Source organism: Fistularia commersonii, chromosome 29 (genome assembly GCF_037954325.1).
Source record: "Fistularia commersonii isolate RoL2024-O1a breed Wild chromosome 29, RoL_Fcom_v1.0, whole genome shotgun sequence".
Taxonomy (NCBI): domain Eukaryota; kingdom Metazoa; phylum Chordata; class Actinopteri; order Syngnathiformes; family Fistulariidae; genus Fistularia; species Fistularia commersonii.
Window position 1 is genome coordinate 9,952,074 of NC_141312.1, and position 16,098 is coordinate 9,968,171.

General features: G+C 38.0%; 2 protein-coding genes across 2 annotated transcripts; one reads left to right on the forward strand and one right to left on the reverse strand.

Moving 5' to 3' along the window:
• The first annotated feature begins 1,692 nt into the window (after positions 1-1,692).
• On the forward strand, positions 1,693-3,557 carry LOC147216954 (uncharacterized). The gene is made up of 3 exons (XM_086176636.1): positions 1,693-1,923; positions 3,152-3,233; positions 3,348-3,557. Exons 1-3 carry the CDS (start codon positions 1,748-1,750, stop codon positions 3,555-3,557), a joined length of 468 nt encoding a protein of 155 aa, XP_086032762.1. The 5' UTR covers positions 1,693-1,747.
• Positions 3,558-5,317: 1,760 nt separating this feature from the next.
• Positions 5,318-13,364, reverse strand: saraf (store-operated calcium entry-associated regulatory factor). Its single transcript, XM_086176557.1, has 7 exons — positions 13,217-13,364; positions 12,097-12,275; positions 9,741-9,939; positions 9,154-9,435; positions 7,254-7,404; positions 7,092-7,171; positions 5,318-6,567 (listed from the first exon to the last, which is right to left on the reverse strand). The coding sequence occupies exons 1-7, from the start codon at positions 13,281-13,283 to the stop codon at positions 6,542-6,544; spliced, it is 984 nt and encodes a 327-aa protein (XP_086032683.1). The 5' UTR covers positions 13,284-13,364; the 3' UTR covers positions 5,318-6,541.
• Between the last annotated feature and the right edge of the window lie 2,734 nt (positions 13,365-16,098).

Below are 16,098 nucleotides of genomic sequence, written 5' to 3' on the forward strand. Positions count from 1 at the left end.
TGGACAGGTCCGTGATGAAGACTCTAATTGGCTTAAGGGCTTCAGCTGAGGGAATGAAAGAATATTTTCCTCAGAATACTACCCTTAACAAACTGGATGGAGAATACTTTTCGGAACTGGAAAGGTCTACTCGCCTCAGTGTCCATCTCTGTATTAGTAGTCGTAGGTGATTTTACCCTGTGTGGATGCTGCTGCATCCTGGGTATCAAATCATTGTGTGATAGGTGCATCCTATCTGCTGTAGAAGAGAAAATTGGCATCAGTATAGGATTTTATAAACTCTGAGTGTGAGAACTTTTCTGAGAAGACGATAAAGATAAATGGTTTTGGTGATTATTTTTTTCATTAGCACCATGCAATGCTTCTATTTGAGTGACATGCATCATTTCTTTCATTTTCAGTGCAGGGGTCAGTTCAGGTGTCGTTACTGGCTTCCCTTCATCAGTCTCACCTTATCAGATTTAGGTACAATTGACACTCCCGCGTAGGATTCTCTATAATTGTCACGACAACGATCGCTTTATCATTGCTATTGTTTTGATTCCAAATGTTAATTTGATAATGAATTACTATGTCGTCAAGGCTGCTCTCTCTTCATCATCTCTGGCTCTTTGTTGGCCATGATGACAGGAGGTCAAAGATCACCATGGTGCGAGGTGGTCAGCCTTCTGAAGTTCACTTTCATCACCTCCTCCATTGGGAGCATTGGTAACACTCATCACACACACAAACTCTCACACACATGTCACATTATACATTGGCAGGAAAGGATCACAAATTCATAGCTACATGCTTCATAAAAAAATCTATTTTATTACTTGTTTTCAGACAGATTCTATTTCTAAAAGAATTAGGTACATTATGGATAGTAAGAATATGCTCTAGGTCATAGACAAACAAGTGTACAGTTTTTTAACTGTGAATTGGTTGTATATGTTAACAGTGTTCAGTCCTGTATAATTTTCATGTTTATTTTTATGTTTACAGTACTTCAGATAAATAATTTCTCGAAAATCTGTAAACGTTTAAGGCACCTCCCTCAAGGGAAAGCGTCGAAATATTGCTATGACAATTTTTGGAGCAAGATCTTTTATTCCCCTAGTCAGTATCATCCTGATAAGCGATATAGATAATGAATAAATGACTTGTCTGTCTTGATGAGGGGCGGTGTGGTGCAGGAGGTACAGCAATCATCTTTGGAACTGGACATTCCTGGTTCGATTCCTGGCTCCTCCTAGTGTTGTTTAGCAAGACACTGTTCCCCTTACTGCTCATGATTCATCCATGATGGGTTAATTGAATTTCCCCACGAGGGATTAATAAAGGCTAAATCATTATTATATAAATTTGTCATCATCAGAGAATTTGCAAAAAGGCTTTGCTTAAGCCCTTTTTGGTTTGGTTGCCCATTTTGACTATGTGGAGGTTGTCTTCCCCGCCTTTATAATGTCATGTTTTGAGTCATATTGCAGAAGTAGTATATTTAAAGATAACTCTCCCAAGGTATAGATAATTAGTTTGATGGTTTCTTATCTTCATTTGCAGCCATCCTCTGCTTTCAGAGAACAACTGGGTTGGCAAATTCGAGTGGGGCTTTCTTTGTTGCCATAGTGACGGCATGCTTGGCCTCCTGGGTGACAGGGCTGGTGTTTGGAAGTGTGCCAGTTGTCTACGCCTGGATCCGGTAGGTACTTCTCCTGATGGAATATTTTTAGAACTGCAGGTTGAACTATTTTTGTGCCCTTCCATGTATTCCAGCTATGACCCTGCAGAGATGCTGTGCGCTGTTTTCTGGGAGAGTAGCTATTCGGACATGTTGGTCTACATCGTCTGTGCTTTCTCCATCTGTGTCTTTCTCCCGTTTCTCCTCATCATCTTCTGCTCTCTGCTGAGTGCAATTGGCTGCTGCAGCAACAGTGACAGGTAAACTCTCTTAAGAAATAACTCAAAATGGACTAATAAAGATGACAGTGAGGTTAATTGCTTGAGCTGCTCTGCTAATTTCTCTATAAAGATTTCAGCGTGTGATATATGCAAGCTGTGAATTGATGTGATTAGCACAACAAAGAACTTTTCAAAAATATTTGTCTGACTGTAAAAAAAATCCATTATCATCCATCATTGCCTGCATATAGTTAATTTGCTGCTCAAATGTCCAACACTGTGGCACAGCGGCTAGCACTTCAGCTTCATGGCAAAAAGATCCCAAGTTAAATACTACTTGGAGGCCTTTCTGTGGATAGTTTGAATGTTCTCCGCCTGCATGAAAAACTTGCAGTAGGTCAACTGAAGATGAGAGTTCCTGGATGCCTGTCTCTGCATTTGGCCCCGTGAATATTAGTGGAGTAAATCGACCTTTCAACTGCACAAAATATTTGTCCATCTTAAATTGCTTTCATTGATTTGACATTACATGCAATGTAGGCAAGAATCACTGTCTTATTTTGGTCGAATGGAATACGATACGAGGAATACGAGGTCTTCTCAACCTTGGAGCTTTGTTGCCAGGGGCCCCTGCTAAGATAACAAAAGCATAATTGTCCATGGTGAGGGTCCAGACTGAGAACAATTCAGAAAAGCATTAATAATTAGAATCAAGAGGCACCAAGGTACCCAGGTCAGGGAGATCAGGGGTTCACCATTTGGTGCCTGGGTGAATGGGTTTGAGTTTTCCCCACTCAATAAGGAGTTTCTTTCTTGGGGATTATGAGGTAAGGAAAGGAGATTGCTGTTGCTTATTTGCTATTTGAGTGGCAAACATTCAATTAGAGCATCCAGCCTCCTATTAGTAGCTAGGAAGTGATTTTAATGCTCCTGTTAGCAATACCAGAGAAACAGGGATTGATTGATAAGGACCACCTTCTCATTTTCACCATAATCGAACAACTCTGATTATAAGGGTAGACAATAAACCAAAAGATTTTAGGCCAAAGATCAATTATTACCCTAACAGGCATATTATTGGATCAGCAGCATTATGACTCCGATGCTCTGGTGAAGATGGCAGGAGAGCTTTCAACTGAACACCAAATGTGTAATTAGCAGAGGATTTGCATGGTGTTAAGGTGGTTCAGGTGGTGATAAATCTGCTGGACGGACCTGTCAAATACAAAATGTTAGTTCTACTCCTTCTTTTTCCTGTTTGTCATAGCAATGAAGGAGATCTATCATCTGTCACTCCTTTGCTGGTATCATTCTACATCCTTTGCTACACTCCCTTTGCTGTATCTGAGGTGATGACATTAAGAATTAATATTTTTGCATCAACATGAACAAATAATTCCTATCAACGTGAATGAATACATCTCTACTCACTCTATCCCAATTTTTCTTCACCGATCAATCAGCTCATACTTCTGGGCAGGAGGAACTTTTCACCGGCACCGGATTGGCTAAGAACAATGTCATCAGTAATGTCATACCTGGCATGTGGACTGAACCCGCTTACCTATTGCACCCATCAGGAATTCCGGGAAGCAGGTCTGGCCTTACTGTGGACAAGTAAGAAACCACCACTCGAGCCTGCGCTTACTGCATTCACAAAATACCGCGTGTAAACTTAAGGCCCCCATCTTTGGAAAAAAAAAAAAAAAAAAAGGAAATGTAATTAACTTTTAAATCAAAGAGGCAGGGTCTGTTTCTTCAATAAAAAACTTGAAATACGTTTCTCCCATGGTCTAATGGGTATAGAAACACAACAAAATAACTGCCACCAATACAGCAAATAACATTTATATTTTTGACCTGACAAGAATTTCCATCATAGCAGGTGTGACAGTTATAATACAAATAGTTACTTACAAGTAGCCAGCAGCAAGAAAAAAAAGTGAACAATTTTTTTTGGCCCTTGACAGTTTGTGACTTCTAATTTTCCACAATTTTGCTTAAATGTGACATTAAGCATTCCTGATTTTAAAAATAATCCTAAAAGTACATTAAAAAATAGCCTTGTCAAATGTTACCATGGCAACAGGGCTTGATTTCATCTCTAAAAGCTGTTACATCTCTCATCAGAAAAGCTTCTTCAGCTGGTTTTGGTATAGAATTGCTGGGGTTGGTCTAAGTTGAGATAATGTTATGTTAGAGTGAGTTGTTTTGCAGAAACTAGGTCGACTGGGGTAGTTATTTTCATGTGGGGTGTGTTAGGGGGAACAAAGGTATGCATTCTGGGGACTCACCTGAAATGATAAAGAAAATCTAGTTTAACGAATAAGACAAAATGTATTATTTTTGTGCGTGTGTTCTTGTAAAATAATCCAATAGCATCTCCTGCATGCGGCAGGAGTAAGCGACCATGCTCTCAAGTACAGTGTGCCCTGTAGTTCCACAAACCAGTATCAAAGTACTAGAACCCTCAAGGACATAAGTTGAATGTGTTGTGCTCATGGTGCCCCTCAGGGCCAGGCTTAATCCTAAATCACCTTAGATAGTAATTGTGGTATGACCTTAGGCAGTTCCACACTTATTTGAAAGCAATGCTTGTCTAAAAGGCCGTAATGGATTTGAAGTCATTAACAATGCAACAATAACAGTAACAATGATGTTCTTGAAGTGAAAAGTAACAGATACACCGCAGTAAGCATTTAGCGGTATAGCTATATAACTTTTACTGCATTGATTTGTGTTATTGTATTTTCATTGTTACTGAATTAAAATAAATGAATGTTATTTATGCACTAATTTTTATCTCATTCTTGCCAGTAGTAGATACATTTCTTTTCATTATTTTGTAATAAATTGTATATTTTTAGTTAACCTTATTTAGTTTATACGGACTTTGAATGACCCGATGCCAATTTACACATTTTGTCAATTGTTTGAAAATAAACAAATGCATTTGAATTATGTACACAAGAAAAAGCACTAAGTCTTAAAAAAATGTATTGACAGGCTGAAATAACAGTGATAAATTGGAAGTGTTTGAACTGATTTTTAACAATGACCTAAAATTGGGTAAGAGTCAACATACCATTCATAAAAATCATCACAGATTAAGAATATTAATTTGTTAATTGAAGTCTACGATATTATGTTCAGTAGCCTAGAAGTAACTAAAACGAATGTGAAAAATGTTTTTTTTTAATTAAAAAAGCATTTGTCTACTACTACTATCCTTTACATCTCAAAAAATGAGTCCTCATCAGTCCTCATAACAGAGTAGTTGTGTTTTCTGTTTTTGGTTTGAATAGAAGAATAAAATATTCCCTTAATTGTCCCCCAGTGGGGAAAATTCAACCACACAGCAGAAAGTGAACAGTGCAAGAAAAGTTGTCAAAACAGAAGAACTTAGAATAAAAAAGTATGAAAGTATGCGTTTCGTTACAATGAGAATATTTGTGGATATTACTGACATTTCCATTTCTGTTCAAGCAACCAGTTAGCAAACAAAAAAGGAAAAAAAAAAAAAAATTTTGAATTAACTCAAAATAATACAACATTGTACACAGTACAACATTCATCTCCACAGATTAGGATATTAAGAAACTAATAGTTAAACAAATAAATCACATTCCTGGAAAAATATTACTTTTAAATTAACCATTATTATAAGTAAGGCAACATAAAGTGAGCGCATCACTTGCTGATAGTATTTGGGTGAGCAAAATGGGCTAATAGGGCTCAAACAGGTATGTGTCACCTTGTTTAATTAATTGAAAGCATAATTCATCATAAACAAAAACTGAATAAAAAAAATCATTTAACATGATTTCAGGAATATTGAGCACACCTGAATATAAGCCGCACCAGCTTAATATAAATAAATCTTTGCAGATATAGGCTGCGCTTGTCTATAAGCTGCAGGTGTCCACATGGTAACATGTGGTATTTACAGAGAAAGATGTTACACAGAAACATTTTTTTATTTTTTAATTAAATACATACCAGTGACATCCACAAATCCCTACTGGAAATGCTTTTTTCACCCCAACAGTATCTGTAACACGGCTGATGAAGATTAATAAGAATGTGACTAGGCTTAATGTTTTGGTAGCATGAAGCTTGTTCACCCCTAAAAAAATTCAAAAATTAGCCGCATCCTTGTTTAAGCCGCAGCATTCAAAGCGTGTGGAAAAAAGTAGCGGCTTATAGTCCAGACATTACAGTAAATAAATCTGGAAAATGATTAAATTCTTTTGTAATTGATATAAATAAAATAAAAATCTTAAAATAAAACCAATTTTATTTAAACCAAGAAGTATTAGGGCCAGCAGGTTCATTGGAAAAAAGAACAGCTTACCTGGCTCAAAAATGGACAATAACAACAACCTCCTTTAACCATATTTCTCACAACAATGACTATATTATATATTATATAACTGATTAGATGCAATTTTTCAGTGATATCAGCTAATGCTTGAAGCATAACTCAGTGCTGCAACAACTGTTGGATGGACACAAAAGTAAACTTTCTAAAGATAGCAGATCTCTAAAGCAAAACCCACACAGTAACAAAAATCAGAGATGTAGCAATGTCATTTTTTATCAGTATAAAATCTATGAATACAACGTATTGAAGAAAAGTCCTTCTCCATTACGGTTTCTATCTTCTCTTGGTTCCGCCAAAACCTGAAAAACAGAAAGCACAGATGGCACTCAGACATCACTTATATATAATGGTAGTTCAACACTGAGACAACGTTTCAGATGCTTTACATTTAAAACAAATAACTCTAGCATTGGTTGATCTATTAAATCACCCCTACCCTCAGAGTTTCTTCAAACCATTTTCTTCCCAAAACTCAATGATACTAATTTCATAGCAAACAATGACTGGGCTACCGGATCAATATACAGAGCATGGAAATGACATGACAGGGGCATGGAGTCACTACAAAACCTTGTAGTGAGTGGTGTCTTCAATCAAAACACACAAAAAAACATTCATAAAACTAGTGATGTTTAAGATATGTAAAGAGGTGCAGGGACTTTTGATTGTTCAATATGGCGCATACCACAGTCCTTAACATTTATGAAAAAGTCACTTTAGATTAATTTCAGATAAGACTTCAGGCTGATTAGTAATCACTACACAAACAGCTAAATGTACATTTGAACAGGTACGTTTTTCTGCGTATGCCGCGCAATACTACCTGAAGCAGCACGAGTCCCAGAGGAAGAGGATCCAGGAGAAGGAGCCCTGTCAGAAAAGTTGTTGTAGTATGGCTGGCTTCTGTAAAAAGCACAGTCAAGGTAAATGGATTTTCTGCAGTCTAACTCAAAGGTTCTTTACCTTGTATCAGCTGTCCACCAACCTTGTACGACCAAAAAGATATCCTAAGACGCCCCCAGTTCCCATGCCAGTCCAAAAACCATGTCTTTGAGAAGTTTGGGCTCCTGGGTATTGTGGTCTATGGGTATAGTGGTTGTGGAAACCGTAACCTGAGTTGACACCATCATAGTAGCCTGAAAAATAAAGAAATAACTTTAAATACTTAAATACAAAAATTGTCTTCATACTGGCCACCATTTTAAAATCGTGCTTCATTTATGACACATGAATCTAAGATTCATCAGTATTCTGACTTTTTCTATATCTTGCAAATATGCAACTGCACCGTTCAGCAAATGAACAAAGCCAGTCTGCCTTAAAGACTTACTAAACCCACATCCTGTATCTATTCATAGGATTACATTTGAGTGGGGTGTTATTTGAATCTTTTCTGAACGTTTTTACCTTCCTGGCTTACAGATGACATTTTTTACAGGTTCAATAATGAGTCTTCTGCAAGTCACCTATTAGTCTCCAGCAAGAAAAGGTAGATTGTTATCCGAAAATCCCACAACAAAAAGATATGGTCACTTTTTCTACTGATCCTCTGCAAAAGTTCTATCTACCATACCTCCCCCTGGAGCTCAGGCAACAGTAACGCCTTTGTGGGAGCCATATTTCTATAAATACGTTCTTGAAATAAAAATAATAATAATCAAATTGTAAACAGCATGAGATAACGCTGTATCTAACACTGTATCTAAGCTGCAAATGGACATTGTATTTGAACAATATTCTGATTCATTTTCACTTTAAATGGCTTTTCTTATTTGATTTATTCATATATTTTATTATAAGAATAAAAGTATGAATAAAAAAAATGCTTCCCTCAAAGCGGACTTCAGGTCGTTTTGTGGTCAAGCATTATGTACGAACACAACAAGGAGTATATCTGAGTCATGTTCATCTGAGGTATAACATAATTAACGATGTAGGTACAACAACAGTTAGATTCAGTGTTTGGTGGATTCCCTAAACACAGTATGTGACAAATGTGTTTTGTCTTATCTTTTGTAAGACACCATGAGGTATCTTTGAATGCTTATTATCCACTATATTTGTCACAGGCTGCTTTCAGACAGTACTATTATTGGTACCCAGAGAATTGTAATACAAAGGGCAAAATCTTGTCAAAATCTTTCAGTGACAAATAAATTTGAATTTCTTCCCCTAAGATGTTTCAGCTTTCATCCGAGAAGCTTCTTCAGTTTGAATGGATTGTATAACTGCCAGAGATGGGGGCCGGTCTAAGTTGTGATACATTGTTATGTCAATGAGAGTTTTTTCATACAAACTGAGTTGAATGGGGTTGTTGCGTTAATGAGGACGTTGAGAACAAAGATACAACTTCTGACGATTTACCTGACTTAACATTTGACAAGGTATGGCGAAAAGCCTCTTGGATGACAGCCTAAACATCTTCAATGGAAGAAAATTTAGTTGCCACAAAATTATTTTGACAAAGATTAACAATGGCCTCTAAGACAGTACCTCCATGGACATACAAAGAGGAACAGCAAGCCATACACAGGTGACACACTAGTGGGCATATCTTGGAAGACACTAGCTGCAGTTTTCTTTTTTGAAATACTGGCATATTTTTGCACTGGCTTACTTCTCATAAGAAATATATTTGAAACATATCTAAATTTATAATGCAGTGAGAAAAAAAAAACACAATGAAAAACATCTTCAAGCAGAGACGAAGTGGAGAAACTTGGCACGGCAAATTACGGAAATTTATCTGTAAAAGCTCAAGACAGACACAAATAGGTAATTATTACTGCTGACGGTCAAGAACACAGTATTCTGTACATCCTGAGAAAAGACTGGGGATGGACTGCTTTGCCTCCCGGATTATTGGTAATACTTTTTTCAGTTACCTGTGAAGCCTGGTTTAAATCCAGGAGGTGGAGGTCCTGCTGTGGAGCCATGTTGATCATCTCTGTGGTAAGTACCATATCCATCGGCCTGCCCGTGTGATGCACCGTTGCCACTCAAGAACAACTTATAGATGCCATAAGCGAAGAGCAGAAGTACACCAACCACCAGCAGGCCTCCAGAGTCCTTGGCATCTGTGGGGTACGATCCGGGACCCATCTGCTGGTTATGTTGCTGTTGATGCCCATTGCTAAAGAGACGCCCAAAGAAACTGGAAACAAAGCCTCCAACACCCAAGAAAAAGACAAACTCTCAAATTATTAATATTCCACCCACACAGGATTCAAAACGAGTGATAAAAATAGTGTATTTCTTTGCAGAAAGCCCCGATACCTACAACGAAATCTTAAAATAATGCTTGCTAAAGGCTGCTGCAACATTCATTTATAACAACTGCCCCACTTAAGAAAATGAAGTTCAAACATTTAACCTTGGCTACAAGAAAAAACAAACAAAAAAAAAAAAAAAAGCATTTGACTAAAATTTGGTTATTGAAGAAGGACAAAGTCTTAATTCTTTATCATCTTACCTCCTAATCCTTTGCTGTCACTTGGGAAGCCCCAGCTCCCCTGCTTCCTTGAGCTGCTGGCCTGAGTCAGTTCCAAAGTGTATTCAAGCCCACAGGAGCCCTTCAGTATATATTCATCAGTGGGGTAGTTGAAGCCTTCGCAGCTCACCTCGATACGGCCAAACCGGTATGAATAATCCATATCGGTCTTACACTCCCACTGTGTAATGTAATGAGGAAAACCAGTAATCAAATCAGTGGAACTATTAAATAAGAAATTTTGCTGCGCATTTGTTGAGGAAAATGCCATAAGATACCCGAGACCTTTTGAAGCTCATTTGATAAAGACATCTACAAATTGTTAACAGCAAAAGGTTAAGATAGCTTGGTATTAAATTTCCCTTACCCTACTACTATTCTACTCTAACCACTTGGCCCCACCTTGGCTTCTTTCTTTGCTCTATGTGTATTTGCAAAAGTTGATGTAGGTAATTTTTCACTCCAAGATAAGACACTTGTTTCTTCACATGACATTCAGGCAGGTTTAGGGAATACAAGTACTTTCTACAATTGACAAGCTGAACAACACTGATAAATCGAAGTGTTTGAACTGATTTTTAACAATGACCTAAAAATGGGTAAGAGTCAACATATCATTCATAAAAATCATCAAAGATTAAGAATATTAATTTGCTAATTGAAGTCTCCGAGGTCTAGATAACAATCAAACACCAAAGATGAATGTATTACCTCAGGATCCATTAGTGTACCCAGTGCGTCTGAATAATTTTCAGTTACAACCCCCCCAAGGAAGAGGAAAACATTTTGTCCCCCACACTTTCCATGGCAACTATAAATAGTATCATTTGTCTCAATAAAATCAAAAATAATAATAGATTCAAATTGATCAGCAACATTAATTCAGAGCACAATATATAAAACACTAAACTATAAAACAAAAATTAATAAAACAATTTGTGCTGATTTTATTTTATTTTTTTTCATCAAAAATAGGAAGTCAGGATTAATGGCTACAATGAGCACGTTTTGCAGTGCACATCTTTTTGAAGCAGGGTTTAAAGCATAATACTACACCTCTCAGCTCACAGTAAACAAACCCGTCTTTCCTCGTCTCCTACTGTAGTCACAGTGAAGCCAAGCGTGACATACGCTTTGTCATATTTCCTCATCTTAGCTTTCAGGTTTTTGTTTGTCTCATTATCTCCGTCACTCAAATATTTTTCCATGGTGTCTTTGAGGGTTTGTTCACTGCACTTCCTATCTCCTGCTGTGCTGTGAGTGCACATGCTCGGTGGAAAAAAAAAACATACACCATAGAACTAATACTCTCGGCACACTGACAATGAGAGTGCCACTGGCACCCACTGTGGCATATCAGGTATAAATTGTTGCAATACCAACTACAGCACTTTAAATGGTGCACTGCACATGTTACTCGTCCCGTTTAAACTGTACTTATCCTTGCACTTGCAATTTGTGAGTTCCACACAAGGCTGCACAATGTTTTATTTGCAATGCCAACGCTGTTCATATTCATATAACAATGTTTACACGACCTGTTTATTGCCAATATATATCCAAATGCACTGCGAACAGCAAACTACGAATTTCATTGGACAGGAAAACACATTTCCACACTGTACATATGACAATAAACACAGTGAATCTTGAATCCACAATCCTGTAACTGAGCTCTCTTTAAACTATAAGACTGCTTTTCTTAGATCCTTTGGAGTATATTTGACCACCGCAACCTCCAAGAACACTAACTGTTAAACAGATCTTGGCCTTTCCAAACCAAAAACCCTGGATGTCCAGTGAGGTCCGCATCCTCCTTGAAAACTGTGATTCCCAGTGTTTCATTTTAATTTAAGTATATCTACCTACTTACTCCAAGTGCAATATACTTCAAATGCAATCCATCTATCTCAGCTTGCCTATGAGAGCGTTTTGTTCACAAAGCACATTTCACCTTATTATCTCATGTCTTTTCACTCTTAATTCATTATTTTGTGCAGCACATTGCTGTGTTTTTCCTTTGCTTTTCTACACCAAAAGTAGTCGCATTCCAATCTCATTGTTTCGTGACAAAAAAGGCTGTTCTGATTCGGATTCTATTCTCGACTCCATCGCTGTCTAAACAGCACAGACCATAAAGATTGACCGATGCATCAAAACCATTGCCACAAAATCAACAGCAATTTCTCAAGATTTGTTTTCAAGCATTATTTTCATCATTGTCGTGACATCTATATACTTTGCAGTCTCCCAATAGGGTGGAGGAGTATAGAAACCAAATATCTTTGCTGAATGAATCATAGTTCTATCATTCCTCTCCTAGTATCTCTCTCCTCACCTGTACATCCACTCCATCCCAGCCTTTGTTCTGACACTGGACCACTTCTGGGACAAAGGCTTGGCAGCCAGCAGAGCCTCCTACACACTGGAGCTGTAGCACAGGACTGGTCCGCCTTGCAGTGGTGTACCGATCTTTATACAAAGTCAAGGACTGAACATCCCGGAGCAGCACACGGCCTGCAGGAATCATGAACAAATAAAATATTTTATTAGGCAACATAATTATGTTAATCCACAATCATCAGACCACACTTCTGAGCTGAGTCTTTCTGAGATTCAGATTATTTTCCTCGTTGCTTTGGAGGATGGTGACAGACTGTGGACACAACTGGTTAGAAACATATAAAATGATTTTGAGTAAAGGAACATTTAAGACAACAAATCTAGCTAAGAAAGTGCAATGGAACAGCGCAGTAGAGTGATAGCATATGTGGCGCTGCAATTTATGCTGCAACCAAGCGGAGCTACACATCGAGGCACATTCCCTCGCAGCTAAGATTTGGTTAGATTTGGACGTATTTAAGGGTAGTTACAACAGTCATTCAATGCCAGTGTCAATGTAATATAATGTGAAACCTGTTTTCCAACTTTAACCTTTTGGCTCTTTCCGCTTGTTCGTATTCTTTCAATTCTGGTCAGGGTGATGGTTTGTTATCCTTGGGTAAACACGGTGAGTTTCTAACCGCCCCCAACACTGACAACCAAATTGAGGAAATGTGGCTAACAAGCCTGGTTTGTGTGTACCCAAAGTATGACCTTTTTTTCCTATATCTGATATTTTCTCATGTCAAGTCCTTTGTCCACGTCAGGCTTTAAGAGACAGTCAGCTGCCGAAGAGTCGAGTTGTATCATCAAACTATCGCTTGACGACACGCACGTAAAATTAGCATTTAGCCGTTAGCGCCGACTTAAGCGTTGTTTCACAGATCATAATCGGAGGAAGCACTTTTATTGCCCGCTTTCGGTCAAAAAATACAGCCTCTAATTCGGTCACCTGTTTTATAATTATTTTGTAATTATTTTTGCGTTTCTATGCGTTAGTATACTTTAAAATAAGTAGACATGGAACAGCAACGACACAGTAACGGCGTCAGAATGTGACAGAAAGTAGACAATACCATCGTCCCAACTCTGGACGGGATCTGTCAAAAGAAGCAGGATAGTATTCAGGATAAGTCGTTTCATTTTCGCGTTGGATATTTTCCTGCTGTGGTATCCGAAACTCAACCTTCGCCTCAACTGAACATTCGTCACATGAACTCGGTTTCGACTTCTTCGTGGTTCTAATGACGGATGACAGCCATCGCTGCGTTGCACTACCGCCACCTGCGCGACATCGCCAGGATAGATTTTTTATTACCAACAATTAATGTGTTATTTATGACTGTTAGCTTATTTAGATGATTTTGATCATTTAAAAAGAGCTAAAGTTATGTTTAACTGTATTGTAATTTTGACTCAAATAGTGTAACCATAGTTCAAATTTTATATTATGGTCTCCTCCCTGGATATTCATAAGGCAAGGACTTTGGGATATGGATATCAGGACTCTTACGATTGTTTTCGACATGATTATATGGTGTTATTCCGCTATGTCTCTGTTTTGTGTCCAATGTTTAGCTAAGTATCAAAGCTGTGAGCTTGGTAGACAGCCAGTTTAATGGAAAATTGGCGCTGGGTTTTATTTCAGAATTAGATCTTTTTTGACCGTCCAAAAAAAGGATGGATGCTGTTACCTTGAATGCATTTCAAACTTTGCATGTTTTGGACACTATTGTGAAGTTCTGAGGCTCAGCACCAACTTCTGATTTCTAATTAATTACCGTGTGGTCTAGGAATACATTGGATGGTCTTCAGTATCTATATGGACAAAAGAAATGGGGAGTAGTCCAGTCCCAGGAGTGAAAACTCAACTGGGATTAAAGGCATTTATATTTGGTCCACTCTTTTCATGGAATCAACTATGGGATGAAACAGGAACCTAAAAGGCTTGGTCTCACTGGAAGTTTGTGAGAGAATGTTTGGAGATGTTCACCTGAATTTGTGTGTCCTTTTTTTTTTTTTTTTGAATAAAGGTGTGGTTTTTAATGAGTGTGATCCAGAATTCCATTTTTATCTTATGTATCTGTAGTATATGCTGCTGATGATTGCCTGTCTTTGTTGTAACTTTGTTAAATTTGCTGCTGCCTGTCTTGGCTAAGACATACTTGTGAAAGATAATTTAAATCTGTGTCATCGCCTGGTTTTCCTGGTTAAACAAATGTCACTTTTCACCACAGGAGTAGGTCCTATCACTCCTGTGGTAAACGAAGGGATGTCACTTTCACCATACAAATAAAGACTGAAGAAACTAAAGAATAAAATAGACAAATAGATGCACATAAATTTAGAGCTCAATATATTGTGTAACTCATGTTGGTGTACAATGTCGTCCCTCGACTGGCTGCATGCATAGTAGAATTGATGCTGATCAACATGTCGAAGTTGTTGACAAAAAAAACAAACATGATTTATGCAAGTTCAAGCACAACTCAAACAACAGCTCCATATGCATTAGCTGAACATTGCAGTCAAAAGATGGTGCATGATGACCAAATGAAAAAAACTGGAAAGAGGTTTGTTTGGCGAGAAAGGCCTGTAAATAGGCACTTTCTTCTGACAAAAAATAATCAGAAAAAACATAAGGTGGGGTGATGTCAGTTTTGAACAACAGGTTCATATAAGCCACATGGAGGGAATGCTTAAAGGCCTTATAGCAATAGGCCTAACTTCAGACAGTTTAATAGATCAGAAACAAACAAAAAATCTTTAAAACTTGTGGCACATCTAACCTTCTATGAGTCCCCTAACCTAAGGAGATTTAAGTTGTAATCGAGATGAACAAGCCATGGTCATTTTAAAAGCCTTCTTGAGCTATTCAGCCATTTGGAATAGTTAATACGCAGTGAGCAGGAAACAAGTTCATTAAAGATCTCCTCTTGCAGACAAACTGCTTGGTCTACTCTAGGCAATGAGCTGGTTGGAGGAGGCACTGGGTCTAACGTCTGCCGATAAATGGTTTGGGGAATTACTCACAGAAACCATCTTGATGAATAATGACAATGAACAAATGATTGGGAACATTTTTGCTGAAGAGTCAAGATTTTCAGGCTTTTGTTCTCAAGCTAAAACAGAGGATGTAAGTCATGGTAAAGTGTAAAGCTTCCTTGCTCATGAGTGTGTGAGTTGGCCGAGGTTTGCACTAAAACACTCAATGGCATGGTGCTTAAAAGCACAACAGGCATGCAAGAGGGATGAAACCAAAGGTCCATATATCCCCCATTGTCTGCTGCTTATCCTCCAGTCAGGTCACGCTGTCGTTGGGCGAGGACAAATCGCCGCCAATCAAAGGGCCACAAACCACTATTCACTCTTGTTCACACATCTAAGCAATTTTTCCAATGTATACCATTTAACCTCCGGAATGTTTTTGGACTGTAGGAGGAAAACTGGAAAACCCAGAGGAAGAGAACAGGTAAACTCCACATAGAAAGGCTCCTTGTTGAAATGGAACCAGGATCCTTCATGCTGTGAGACAGAAGCGCTAACCACCGCGCTACTGAAAGGAACTTATCTCCCATAAATCTGTTAGTGTACTGAAGTTCAATCCCCTGAAGGACAGTGTTTTTAGATTCCATGAGGTCATTAGGCAGGTAAACTTATTTTTTCTCCAGGGGTTACCAAAAGGTTTTAAATGTCTTAAAGCTAAACAGGACTATCTGGAAGGCTGTGTAATCAGGTCAGTAAAGAAAAAAAAAAGATCCAACAGTCACATTTTTCCCCCTTACTGAAAGAACACACATCAGGCATATTAAAAAAAATCAGGTCTTTTAATTCTTCAGACTCCCATCATTAAGCCCATATTATTAAATCTCTGTTTTAAGTTAGATATTTACATCAGCATTCAAGGCCCTTCACAGAATGCGTTATGACAAAAAGAATCTATTTACAGATTAGGAAA